This window comes from Gadus chalcogrammus, chromosome 15, assembly GCF_026213295.1.
Source record: "Gadus chalcogrammus isolate NIFS_2021 chromosome 15, NIFS_Gcha_1.0, whole genome shotgun sequence".
In the NCBI taxonomy this organism is placed as follows: Eukaryota; Metazoa; Chordata; class Actinopteri; order Gadiformes; family Gadidae; genus Gadus; species Gadus chalcogrammus.
The window spans coordinates 19,731,560-19,744,674 of record NC_079426.1 but is presented as its reverse complement, the minus strand read 5'-3'; the positions used below and the strand labels follow the sequence as shown (position 1 = coordinate 19,744,674).

Here is a 13,115-nt window from a genome sequence, read left to right as displayed (position 1 = left end):
ATCCATCTCCAACAAAGCCCCTTTGATCAACGAGTTTATTACAGACCATGAAATTGACTTTTTGTGTCTCACTGAGACGTGGCAGCAAAGCAATGACTTCTTCCATCTTAATCAGGCTGTCCCGTCTGGATTTGTTTACATCTGCAAGCCTCGCACCTCCGGGAGAGGGGGTGGTCTCGCCCTGCTCTATCGCGAGAACATCAAGCTAACACCGCTCACTCTGCCTGATCAATCCTCGTTTGAAATGCTGGCTGTCGAACTTCAAGGAGCTACACCCACCATTATTGCGGTATTATACAGACCTCCAAAACCATCAAGTGTGTTTATTGCTGAACTGTCAACTGTCCTCACTGAACTGAATGCAATGTCTCCCAACATTATTTTGGTGGGTGATTTTAATATACACATGGATAAGTCTTCTAAAACATGCACTAAAGACCTTATGGACATGCTTGATTGTTTTGACATCACCCAATATGTTGATTTTCCAACGCACAACAAAGGTCATATTTTAGATCTGGTCTGTTGTTCTGGTATAACACCTGCCAATTTCAGTACTGCTGAACTACCCATCTCAGACCACAAAGCTGTGCTATTTGACACCTGTCTGTCCATTAGAAAAGCAAAAGTTCAGCGTGCCATGTCTTACCGCAACATCAAAAAGGTAGAGCCAGAGGCATTTACTTCACTAGTTGCCTCCTATCCTTGCCCTTCTTCCAATGCTTCAGCAGCGGATCTGGTTGACCACTACAACAACTGCCTGTCTACAGCTCTTGACAGTCTTGCCCCCTTAAAGACACGGACTGTTTCATTTGTGCACTCTGCACCTTGGTTCACTCCTGAGCTACGCCAAATGAAGTCCATGGGTCGACGTCTGGAACGGCTTTCAAAAAAGACTGGTCTTGCTGTCCACCAAGGGATGTACTCTGAGCATATACTTCAATACAAAAAAGCACTCTCTTCTGCAAAGAGCTCACACTATGCAAGGGTCATTAATGAGGGAAACGGAAACACCAGGGCTCTCTTTTCCACTGTGAATGGCCTCCTCAAACCACCTGATTGTACCATCCATCAGAGTGTCTCTGTTGAACGCTGCTCAGCCTTCCTGAACTTTTTCCATAGAAAAATTGAGGCTATCCACCAGCAATTGGAATGTTCAATTACTCAGCTGAAACAACCATGCTTGATGAACACTCTGGGATCTCACAACAATGAACTCTGTGAATTCAGTCTCCCTGCTCAAAGTACCATCTGTGGCCTCATAAAAAAGTGCAACTCCTCCACCTGTCATCTGGACCCTCTTCCAACAAGCCTGGTTAAGAGCTGCCTGCCATCCATTGCTCCGTTGATTACATCAATACTCACCACCTCTCTCCTCTCTGGCACTGTACCATCATCATTTAAAACTGCTATTGTCAGACCAATGCTGAAAAAACCTGGACTGGACTCTGACAACTTCAACAACTACAGGCCTATTTCCAACTTGCCTTTTCTCTCCAAAGTTCTTGAGAAGATAGTGGCAACTCAACTCCAGGATCACCTGAAGGCCAATGATCTCTTTGAGCCATTCCAATCTGGATTCCGTCCTATGCATAGTACTGAAACGGCCATGATCAAGATTACTAATGATCTCCTCTGTGCAGCTGATGATGGACTTATCTCCATTCTGATTCTCCTTGATCTCAGTGCAGCCTTCGACACTATCTCTCACCATCTTCTGCTGGAACGTCTAGCTAATATCGGAGTGTGTGGCAGTGCTCACCAGTGGTTCACCTCCTATCTCTCTGGAAGGACACAGTACGTACAAATGCTGAATTGCAAGTCTGAGAGTACTGCTGTGACAAGAGGGGTGCCCCAGGGGTCTGTGTTAGGCCCTCTGCTGTTCATCATCTACCTCCTCCCACTTGGCACTATCCTCAGGCAACATGGTGTTCAATTCCACTGCTATGCTGACGACACCCAGCTCTACCTTTCAACAAAGCCCACTGCTACACTACCGCCAGCTGTACTTACTGCCTGCCTCCATGACATCAATTTATGGATGACACAAAATTACCTCCAACTTAATAGCAGTAAGACTGAGCTGCTAGTGGTTGGCTCCAAATCAGCTCTTGCTAAGATGGAACCTTTCACCATATGTGTAGATGGCAGCACCATCCCTTGCTCCAACCAGGTCAAGAGCCTTGGTGTCATACTGGACAATACACTATCATTCAGTGCACACATAAACAGTATGTCAAGAAGTGCCTTTTACCATCTAAGGAACATTGCACGGCTTCGCCCAGCGCTCACCCAGCAGAATGCAGAAGTCCTTGTGAATGCATATGTGACATCCCGCCTCGACTACTGTAATTCCATCTTGTCTGGAATCCCAAATAAGCTACTCCACCGGCTCCAACTCATCCAGAATTCTGCAGCAAGGATTGTAACACGCTCTAAATCCACCAGCCATGTAACACCATTGCTTATCCAACTGCACTGGCTTCCAGTAGCCTACCGAATTCAATTTAAAGTCCTGCTCCTGACCTACAAGTCCCTACACAACAATACCCCCACCTACCTCTCTGACCTCCTGGAATCCTACACTCCTGCCCGCTCACTGAGATCCTCCACAGCAGGCCTACTGCATGTCCCTAAGGCGAACCTCAGCACCCTGGGAGAGAGGGCTTTCAGCTACATCGCCCCCAAGTTGTGGAATTCACTGCCAGACTACATCAGACACTGTGACTCAATTACTGACTTTAAAAGCAGACTTAAAACTAATTTCTTCAAGATAGCTTATGGACTGACTGACTGACTTTTATTTTTCTTATTTCTATTTATTTCTATGAGATTATTGTAATTGTAATGAGATGATTGTTTGTGAAGCGACCTTGGGTGTCATGAAAGGCGCTTGAAATAAAATGTATTATTATTATTATTATTATTATTATTATTAATAAATATCGCATCTTACCTTTATCAACGTGCCAGTGGTCTGCAGATGTATCCCGCGGTGTAGCCTGCGTGCCTGCTGCCTAACCACATCCATTTAGTTCAACAGGTTTTCGCTCTGACACTGTCCATCCATGGTACTAGCGGTCTGGTGCTTTTTACCTATGTATTCAGGCTAAAATTAATTGACTGTCTGATGCCTCATCATTGCATACCAGCCATAGAGTATTGGTATATTAATATCTCATTCATTGTCCAAGTCAGGCTGGCACCTCATACGAAAATAATCCACAACTACGGTGCCGCAGAGGGGACATTTAGTCACGACTGAAAAAAGACGAGATAGCGATAAAAACCAGAGCGCGACATTCTCTGATCCTACCTAGTCAATTATACAGAAAAATGTCAAAAAGGAGTGGACCGGACATCAGAGCATTTTTTAAAGCCAAGCAATTGAAGCCGACATGCACTGTAAGTGTGCTAGTGTCTTATGAGCTCAGCTAAATTAATATTTATTCTAGAAATATATTGTAATTCTTGAGGTTTTTGTAGATAGCTAGCCTCTACCAGCGCGACACACTGTTGGCTAGCATGCCTAGTGCTGGAGTGTTTTGTCCTATGTGCTTTAACGTTTAGCTTTCCTATTTAAATTAATTTTGAATTTACAACAGTACGAATGATTTATTTTATTTTCACTTCAATGACGTTTCGTTAGCAGTTTTCAGACTCCCCACTAGATGGTCGTAAATCATCCATATTGTACCGAGTAACAAACATGGTAGCAGGCAAACGCACACTCCAAACCAATATTTTGTCAAAAACCAATTACAATATTGATAACATACCACAACCAACATACCGTCATAGTGGTCATATCATTACAATAAAGGTTACAAGACTTTTGTTTGCACACCACATAAATCACATAAAATAGAGGGCATAATCAATTGAGTTAACACATTTTTATTTATTTATAAAGGAACAGGAACCAAGTGCATCAGAGCTTAATGAAAGGCAGGAACTGGTAGATGGCAATGAAGAGGTGAGTTGGCAGAAACAAGTTCCTAAAAGGAGAAAACACTGCATTTTAAAATAAATAAATAAGACAGCTAAATCAATGAAGTTATCAATCTTCTGTCTTTGTTTACATTTGATCAGGGAGAGGAACTAAGTCAATCAGAACTTAGTGAATGGCAGGAAATTGTGGATGAGGACAATGGAGAGGTGAGGTCAACACGTAACTGAAGAAAAAAATTATATTTTTTGCTTGTAATGACATTTTGAGCATGTTAAGTGGCCAAGAGCATGGCTTAAAATATAGATTAGCATTGTGACTTGCCTGGATGGACTCGTCACAAGGACATTTTCCCATTATTGGCCGCTCACAGTACTCAGTCACCTTAGAAAAACAAACCTGTGTGTCAATTGACAGATTTCCATTTAAAAAGGCAACACTACATGAACAACAATATTTCACCCTGTGAAATTAAAGTATGATTCAATACATTGAAACAAGTTACATTCAATTTGTACATGGTCTGTGTCAGGAACAGGACCCAGGTCCATCTGAGATAAACCAAGAAATGCAGGAACAGGCAGATGAGCATGACGAGGTGAGGCCCTCAAATGTCTTGAGAAAGACCTGATCGTATTCAAATAAACATACAGACAGGCAGCAACAATGATCTTAAATCAAGTCAACATTGAAATCTGCATTCTGTTTGCCAAATATGCAGTCCTCACACTGAACTATTTACACTTACTCACATCCAATGAACTAACTACATTTCAGGAGCAGCCAGCTACTCAAACTGAGGGGATCTGCCTTGAACACCCAATGGATGGCCCGTACCAGCCCAGTGCACGAGAAATTGAGCCACAAATTCTGCAGAATAGGACTCTTACCTTCCAAGATATTTGGTATGAAGCATTCCCTTGGCTGCACTACAGCCAGCAAGTTAAGGGGTTTTTGTGTTTCCCCTGTATGACTGCTTTTGCAAACCAAAAATCAGCATTGGCCAAAAGTGCTGAAAAAACATTCATCTCTGTAGGGTTCAGAAACTGGAAAAAAAGTAGGGAATCATTCAGCAGACACCAAAACAGCAAGGCACATTTAATTGCCCTCAACACACAGGCGCACAAAAAGGATTCCGTAAGAAATAAACTGTGCCGCCCTTCAGCAAGGGCCCAAGAGTCAGCCAGGTTGGCTCTTTTACAAATTGTAGGTGCGGTAAGGTACCTCTCCAAACAGGGCTTGGCTCTTAGGGGCCATGCCAATTTGGATGGAAACTTCCAAAATTATCTTAGAGATAAGGCGGAGGATGACCCCAACCTTGCAAGCTGGCTGAAGAGAGACCATCCCTACACAAGCCCGGACACACAAAATGAGTTACTGAGAATTATGGGTCATATTATAATTAGGGGGATAGCCGCAGAGATTTCTGCCTTACCTGTGCTGCAGTATTCCCTCATAATGGACGGAACACAGGACGTCAGTGGAACAGAGCAGATCTCCATCTGCCTCCGCTATGTGGACCAAGATCTGGAACCAAGGGAGGAGTTTGTAGGGTTGTACGAGGCCTCTTCCACAACTGGCGAGCATCTCTGGAGAATTGCCTCCGATATGCTGCTCCGTCTCAATCTTCCACTCTCGGGTCTTCGTGGCCAAACCTATGATGGAGCAGCAAACATGTCAGGGCACTTATCTGGGATGCAAGCTTTGGTCCGCAGAGAACAGCCCCTTGCCACTTTTGTCCACTGTGTGAATCTGGTCACGCAAAAAGCCTGCTTATCCACACCAGTTCTGGGAAATTCAAAACAATCTTTAAACAGATAGCATTGACTGAAAATGGCTCATTCACCACAATCAAGCCATTGTGTGCTACCAGGTGGACTGTGCGAACACCAGCGATCAAGTCGGTCCTCACCCAATACGAGGTGATCTTGGCTGCATTGGAGGAGTTGGCTTCCTCGAATGGGGTCACAGCTCCTCGAGCAAGTGGCCTTCTTGACCATCTCCAAAAAGGCAACACGGTACTTGGCCTTATCCTTGGGCAGGATATTCTCCTGCAGCTTGAAGGTCTCAATAAAAGCTTGCAAGGGAGGGCAGTAACAATTGGCAGGATGTTAGAGGCTGTTGATTGCACAAGGAAAGCGTTTGTGGCACAGAGAACAAGCGAGAAATTTATGAGGCTTTACTCAAGAGCTGTAGAACTCACCACATCTCTTGATCTTCAGCCAATAAATCTTCCACAAGTACGGAAACCAGCTAACCGATATGGTGGGCCTGCAAAAAGCTACACCCCGTCTTCGGCAGAGGACTTTTTCAGGGTGCAATTTTTCTCTGCCATCGATACAGCAAGCGTGCAGCTGGATGAGAGGTTCAACCAAGAGGGCCTTGGCCGTTTGGCCACGTTGGAGCAACACCTAGTGTCGGGAGAAATTAGCGAGGTAGTAGAGCTCTACCCAGAATTGGATGCACAGCTGCTGCAAATGCAACTGGCTATGCTGAAGGCAAATTACAAGTTCAATTCTTGTCAGGAAGTCACTAATGTCTTGAAGACCATGGTACCAGAAGTAATGCGGCTGTTTACCCAGGTGGAGGCTCTTGTTAGGCTGTTGCTTGTGGTCCCAGTCTCTTCTTGCGAAGCGGAGCGGAGCTTCAGTGCCCTGCGTCGTTTGAAGAATTGGCTCCGCTCCACGATGGAGCAGTCACGACTCAACAGTGTGTCTGTCTGCCATGTCCACAAGGAGAAGCTGGAGAAAATAACGAGACAGAAAATAGCCACTGCCTTCATTGGCACATCGGAGAGGCGTGAACATTTGTTTGGGGCATTTTAAAACACAGAATATGCAATGTTTGTTTTCATTTAGTAGTTGTCCAGCGTGGCATAATTTACACACACACCCCAGTTTTGTGTTCTGCAAGAATTTGCATAAAGAAAAACAGTTTTTCAGGGTTCTTCTTGCAATAAATTGTATTTAGTAGTTGCCCAGCTGTTTTTCTGGGTTATTATTGTATATATTGTGTCACAAAAAAACACACCCACACACACACCCCCCCCCCCCCCACCCACACACCCTTTGTGTTCTGCTTGAATTGCTGTGCAATCAAAAAGCTTTTCAGTTTTTTTTTGCCAATCAATTAAAAAACAAAATGCTGAACTCACAACCATATCAGAGCCCTGTTTCAGGTAGCTGGTTTTGAGGCAACCCCGAGTTTGTTCGCTCTGAGTTAGTGGAAACTCTGGGTTTTCCGTTTCAGGTAGCAGGTTCAGCGCAACTGAGAGTTAGTTGCTGCGGCAACATACGCCGTGGGTCTAACCTGCTCGGGAGGTGGTTAGACCTACTCTGAGTTTGTTGTCTATAAGGCTGAAGGCAGCTCTCCGACAGAAGGAAGTGTTAGAAATGGCATGTCCTTTTCTACGAGAGCCTGTGGACGTAGAGGCTGCGATCCTCAGAAGGAATCTCCGTGAGGAACGATTATTAAGACCCCGGTTGGATATACTTTATTTTCCTGATAATTTTCTTCACGAGCGCTATCGTTTTTCAGCGCAATCTATCATTTATTTAGACCACCTTCTCAGCCCCCATGTTAACTGTCAAACGCACCGGGGGCATGCTTTAAGTTTTTAAAAAAAAAAATTATCGCAATTATCGTCGAACCTCAGATTGAAGAGGAACAATGCGGTTTTCGCCCCGGACGTGGAACTACGGACCAGCTCTTCACTCTCGCAAGGATCCTGGAGGGGGCCTGGGAGTATGCCCATCCGGTCTACATGTGTTTTGTGGATCTGGAGAAGGCGTATGACCGGGTCCCCCGGGAGAAACTGTGGGAGGTGCTGCGGGAGTATGGGGTAAGGGGGTCTATCCTCAGGGCCATCCAATCTTTGTACTCCCAAAGCGAGAGCTGTGTTCGTGTTCTCGGCAGCCAGTCAGTTTCGTTCTCAGTGGGTGCTGGTCTCCGCCAGGGCTGCGCCTTGTCACCAATCCTGTTTGTGATATACATGGACAGGATATCGAGGCGTAGTCGTGGTGGGGAGGGGTTAGGGTTGCAGTTCGGTGGTCTGAGGATCTCGTCACTGCTTTTTGCAGATGATGTGGTCCTCATTGGATCATCGGCCTGTGACCTTCAGCACTCACTGGATCGGCTGGCGGCTGAGTGTGAAGCGGCTGGGATGAGGATCAGCACCGCTAAATCTGAGGCCATGACTCTTAGCAGGAAACCGGTGGATTGCTTACTCCGGGTAGGAAATGAGTCCTTAGCCCAAGTGAAGGAGTTCAAGTACCTCGGGGTCTTGTTCGCGAGTGAGGGTACTATGGAGCGTGAGATTGGCCGGAGAATCGGAGCAGCGGGGGCGGTATTGCGTTCGCTTTACCGCACCGTTGTAACGAAAAGAGAGCTGAGCCGCAAGGCAAAGCTCTCGATCTACCGGTCGATCTTCGTTCCTATCCTCACCTATGGTCATGAGGGCTGGGTGATGACCGAAAGGACGAGATCGCGGGTACAAGCGGCCGAGATGAGTTTTCTCAGAAGGGTGGCTGGCGTCTCCCTTAGGGATAGGGTGAGAAGCTCAGCCATCCGTGAGGAACTCGGATTAGAGCCGCTGCTCCTTTACTTAGAAAGGAGTCAGCTGAGGTGGTTCGGGCATCTGGTAAGGATGCCCACTGGGCGCCTTCCTTGGGAGGTGTTTCAGGCACGTCCAGTGGGGAGGAGACCTCGGGGAAGACCCAGGACTAGGTGGAGAGATTATATCTCAACACTGGCCTGGGAACGCCTCGGGATCCCCCCGTCAGAGCTGGTCAATGTGGCCCGGGAAAAGGGAAGTCTGGGGCCCCCTGCTTGAGCTGCTCCCCCCGCGACCCGACCCCGGATAAGCGGATGACGATGAGGATGAGGGCAATTAACGCATGTGCAGAATGATCCGCCCCGTGCATCCCACCCGCTCTGTACTACAGTCACTTCAACGTTGTGGCTTTCCCATGATCAGAGTAGCTGACTAACCACGCACCTATAACTGCTGCAAGTCAAGAAACTAATTTTAAGAATGCAAGGCAGAAAAGACCCTGGTACTGCTTTTAACCAGATGCTGTTCTTCTCTACATGCACATGCTCAGCATAATCGTCTGCATTGTTCACTGAAGTAAAACCCTTTGAGTAAACTGTTCAACAAAATAACTTGTCCCACCACAGCCCGTGTTCTAATAAAGACAATCTACTTATTATGAGGATTATTTTATTTCCTGAGAGCACAAAAAAAAAAAGTAATTTATATTGGGTATGTTTTTAGAGCAGGGAACAGTAGCCTATCCCAGTTTGCACCTCAACCACCTATAACTTATGTTCCAAAATTTGGATCTCCAAAGCATCCTTTTGCATCTTTTGAATTGTTACAATTGCATGGAGGTTGGTGAGGGCATCTGGTTCATCAGTAACTGGAAGAAGATGATTAGACAGTGCAATTATTACTTGAGCCAGAATATCTAATTTGCAACGCGCTGGGTTGCGTGTACATATTTAATTATTTTGAATAACCAACCTCTTATACTGTAAAGGCACTTCTATCCTGGGGGGTGGGGGGGATCAGAGGAGCTCCCCCCCAGGGATGCCCTCAGCCACAGGACGCATACTCTGTTGGCTGAGGGCCATCTCCTCAGCCTCTGTGAGGGCTGCAGGTGGTGGACCCCCTCCAGTCTGCCGGGCCTCTGCATTTTTTTGATTTGCTAACATGGAGGAAAATGTTACCCTAATATTCAATAAGCGCTATTTTGAAGACACATATATATTTATAATGCATTTTGCCTAGGTGTAGCCTTCTAATATATCTAAATCCTATTAAATATTGGCAGTGTTGGGGTGGCTGGGAAATGTACTACTTACATTTACTGCTTAAATATAGTATACAAATATATAATACATTTTGAACATAGCTGTTAAATTAGGTAGAGCAGGCAAAACAGCACAATTGATTTGATTTCAATTAAACATTAGTTTACCTGTTTAAACTATATTTTTGTACTTCATTTGCTGCCAAGTCCTCGTGGGGCAACTCGGGGTTGCGTAAATTGACACACACACACACACACACACACACACACACACACACACACACACACACACACACACACACACACACACACACACACACAATTTACATATTGAATAAGTGGAAGATATTAAACTTTCCTCTTATTTTATTTTATTTTACTAATTTATTTGACTCACGCATTGACTTGTTCAGGTATTTCCTGCCAAGCTCTCTCTCGCGCTCTCGCTGCCGCGGCGGTATTGCTTTTTTTGGTTAAAATGGGTAACTGCTCGGCATACACGTTCATTAGAATTTCCAATTCCGTGGGGGAAAAGTAAGTGGATCTACGCTTTTGGTCCATGTTTGATCATGTTATCAGAGATCCATTGATGATGGCTCTTCATAGTCAACAGGCACGCCCTCAACCCAGAGTGAACATACTCAGAGTTGATTAACCCAACGCTGATCACCTGTTCTGAAACCGAAAACCCAGAGTTACTTTTCAACCCTGAACTCTGAGTCAACCAACTCAGAGCGCAGAATTAAACTCAGAGTATGTTAAACCAGCTACCTGAAACAGGCCTCAGGTCACAGTTCTTACTTCGGTATTTTCACAACGTAATGCATATGCAACCACCTTTTTTCAGCCAACGCAAAGGCACTTGCAGCAGGTCTGGTCTGGAGAAGGATAATAAAATGGATTGCATCAGTGTCAGAAATATAACCACTAGGCCTACACAGTTGGAATTGTGTTACACTAGCCTAGCCCATCAATAACAAGCTTAACTTTGGTAAAATAAAATGTCACCACATGGGAAGACTGGCCGAGGGTAGCGTAGCATTAATGTTACCTCATCTAAACTCTAACTGCATCTAAGATGATACAATTATGTAATGCTATCGCTAACAGCGGTCAGATCCAACTTGACTGTGGCAGCGAGCTAGGCCTACTTGGCTTCTAGAAGCTAATGTTGGCTATTAGCTTCAACGTCAACGATAGAACTTAGAAACTATCAAGATAAATCGTTCGCTGCCCTCGGTCAAACTACGACAAAGGAGTTTGTACAGATTGTCATCATCATGAATAAATATACTGTAGATACGTTACGTTACCTCCTCCGGACTCCTCTCCTCAAATGCATGAGGCTGCAACCGCCGCAGATTGTCCATGGAAGTGCGCGCTGCGCGGCAAGCAGTCAGGTTCAGATTACACAGAGAAGGAGCCGCCCACCGTACCACCCACCCATCCCCCATTCTAGAACTATCCAAGTGTTGCAAATTGTTGACGGCTGTGTGCCGTATCCAGATAGACTTTTTGTGGATTGGTTCGCATCTGTCTCGACTCTCGCGCTATAAACATTCATTTTTAAAAAACTGCATTGAATTTATTTATTTTTTTCTGATGGGGACAAAATTAGTCTTTATGAAAACTGGTGGGGACGCGTCCCCGGCGTAATCGACGCCTATGGTATACATAAATAATGTAATCTTGTGAGCGAGTAAATTGACATTGGTGACAGTGGTGTTTAACACCAGCTACGTCCATGCAAAATATAGCAACGTATCATTAAGTTGCAAAAACGTTTGAAAAGTGGCACAGGTCTTTAGGCTTGATTATTTGCATTAACATGATGAATCTATAAAAAGCAATACGGCACAAAATATTTCTGAAAACTAATATAACTTCACTTCATTTGAACGTGTACTGCTCTGCCATTTTCAAGAACCCGCCCAGTGAACGCAGAGGATTGTGGGTAGTTTTGGCTCGTCTAGGATGCAGCGATGCATCCTTGAAAAATCTCGGAATTCTCAAAAACAAAGGACGCAAAAATGGCGCGGCTTTCGAGTGTCCTCAACATTGGAACAGTGCTTGTCGGCGTTCTATGACGTAGCGTCCTTAAAAGGGCGGCCGTTGAGCATGCTTCCTTGACATTGGGTAGCAGCCTATAGACAAGTTTACGCGTCGAACCCTGGGCGGCGCCATTACCCTCCACAAATGCATTTAATTTCCGCCGGAAGTGGTTTGCGCAGCGGTTGCCAATGTAAACAGACGCTTTGACAGCCCACTGTCAGATCGATATGGTAAGCTAATAATATCCATACAATGGCAACACAGTTTAAATGATCTTACTGGAGATGGCATTACTATCCCCCACCCGAATTCAGTGCAGAACTGGGTGGATAACATGGCGACGTGGCCCAACATAACATACAGCAAGATTTGCGCCTATTTCGTGGACTCCTTAGCAACGGATGGGAAAGCGATGGACAGTCTGAAAGCCTCCGAGGCTCATCAATATTTGCATAGCGACAAAGTTGGTTGTGTCATGTCATACAAACATGATCGTTTTGTTTATTTGAAAGCAAATGTAGAGCCTAGTCAATGTTTGAATAGCGCGTGGCATAATGCTTGGGTGCTGGTAACTGAAGCTGGAGAAGTCAAAACGGCGGGATGTACGTGTGTCGCTGGACCAGGGAGATCTTGTTCCCATGCAGCTGCGATCCTGTGGAAGGTAACTCATTATTTGACCATTGTACTCTAGGCCTATATGTCTTTTTTATTTTCAGTATCCGAACTACATCATAGAGGTTAGAGTGTGCAAGTGTGTGTGTGTGTGTGTGTGTGTGTACCAAGATCATAATAATAACACATTTTCTATTACTGAAATCCCAGTGCAAACTATATCATATGGCATGTTTGCAGTGAACTCATTATTATAATATCAATGCACTGTTTTTACTATATATCTTTCTAGGTAGAAAATGCTGTGAGACAGGGGAAAACCGGACTTGCCTGCAGACGGACAGAACCAGTCGAATGCTGGGTCTAAAAGAAATGCTGGTCAGAGGAAGATGAAGAATGTATGCTTCAAACGACACAATAGGAAGGACCTCTACCAGCTGCCATCAACTGCACAGCCATCCTCTACCACTCCAGAACCAGCACAGGAGGTGAGACTGAAGGGAAAAACGGTCTGTCTAGTTACTGGATCAGATAAAATGAGACGGAGAGGTAATAAAGTCTATCGGCACGAGGACCTTGGATTTATTAAGTAAAGTGGCAACGGTTATACAGAGTCATAAAGCGTGAGAAATCGAATATGTCTAAGTCCCTAATCAGCGCTGATGGTTCGTCCAGAGCTTCGCCTCCGT

At 45.1% G+C, this 13,115-nt stretch overlaps 1 protein-coding gene across 1 annotated transcript; it reads right to left on the bottom strand.

Annotated features, from left to right (window-relative positions):
* Nucleotides 1-2,930: 2,930 nt before the first annotated feature.
* On the bottom strand, nucleotides 2,931-12,897 carry LOC130404745 (uncharacterized). Its single transcript, XM_056609631.1, has 10 exons — nucleotides 11,076-12,897; nucleotides 10,600-10,640; nucleotides 6,528-6,690; nucleotides 6,153-6,360; nucleotides 5,862-6,026; nucleotides 5,385-5,604; nucleotides 5,174-5,295; nucleotides 4,840-4,995; nucleotides 4,083-4,333; nucleotides 2,931-3,998 (listed from the first exon to the last, which is right to left on the bottom strand). The coding sequence occupies exons 1-7, from the start codon at nucleotides 11,214-11,216 to the stop codon at nucleotides 5,238-5,240; spliced, it is 996 nt and encodes a 331-aa protein (XP_056465606.1). The 5' UTR covers nucleotides 11,217-12,897; the 3' UTR covers nucleotides 2,931-3,998; nucleotides 4,083-4,333; nucleotides 4,840-4,995; nucleotides 5,174-5,237.
* Between the last annotated feature and the right edge of the window lie 218 nt (nucleotides 12,898-13,115).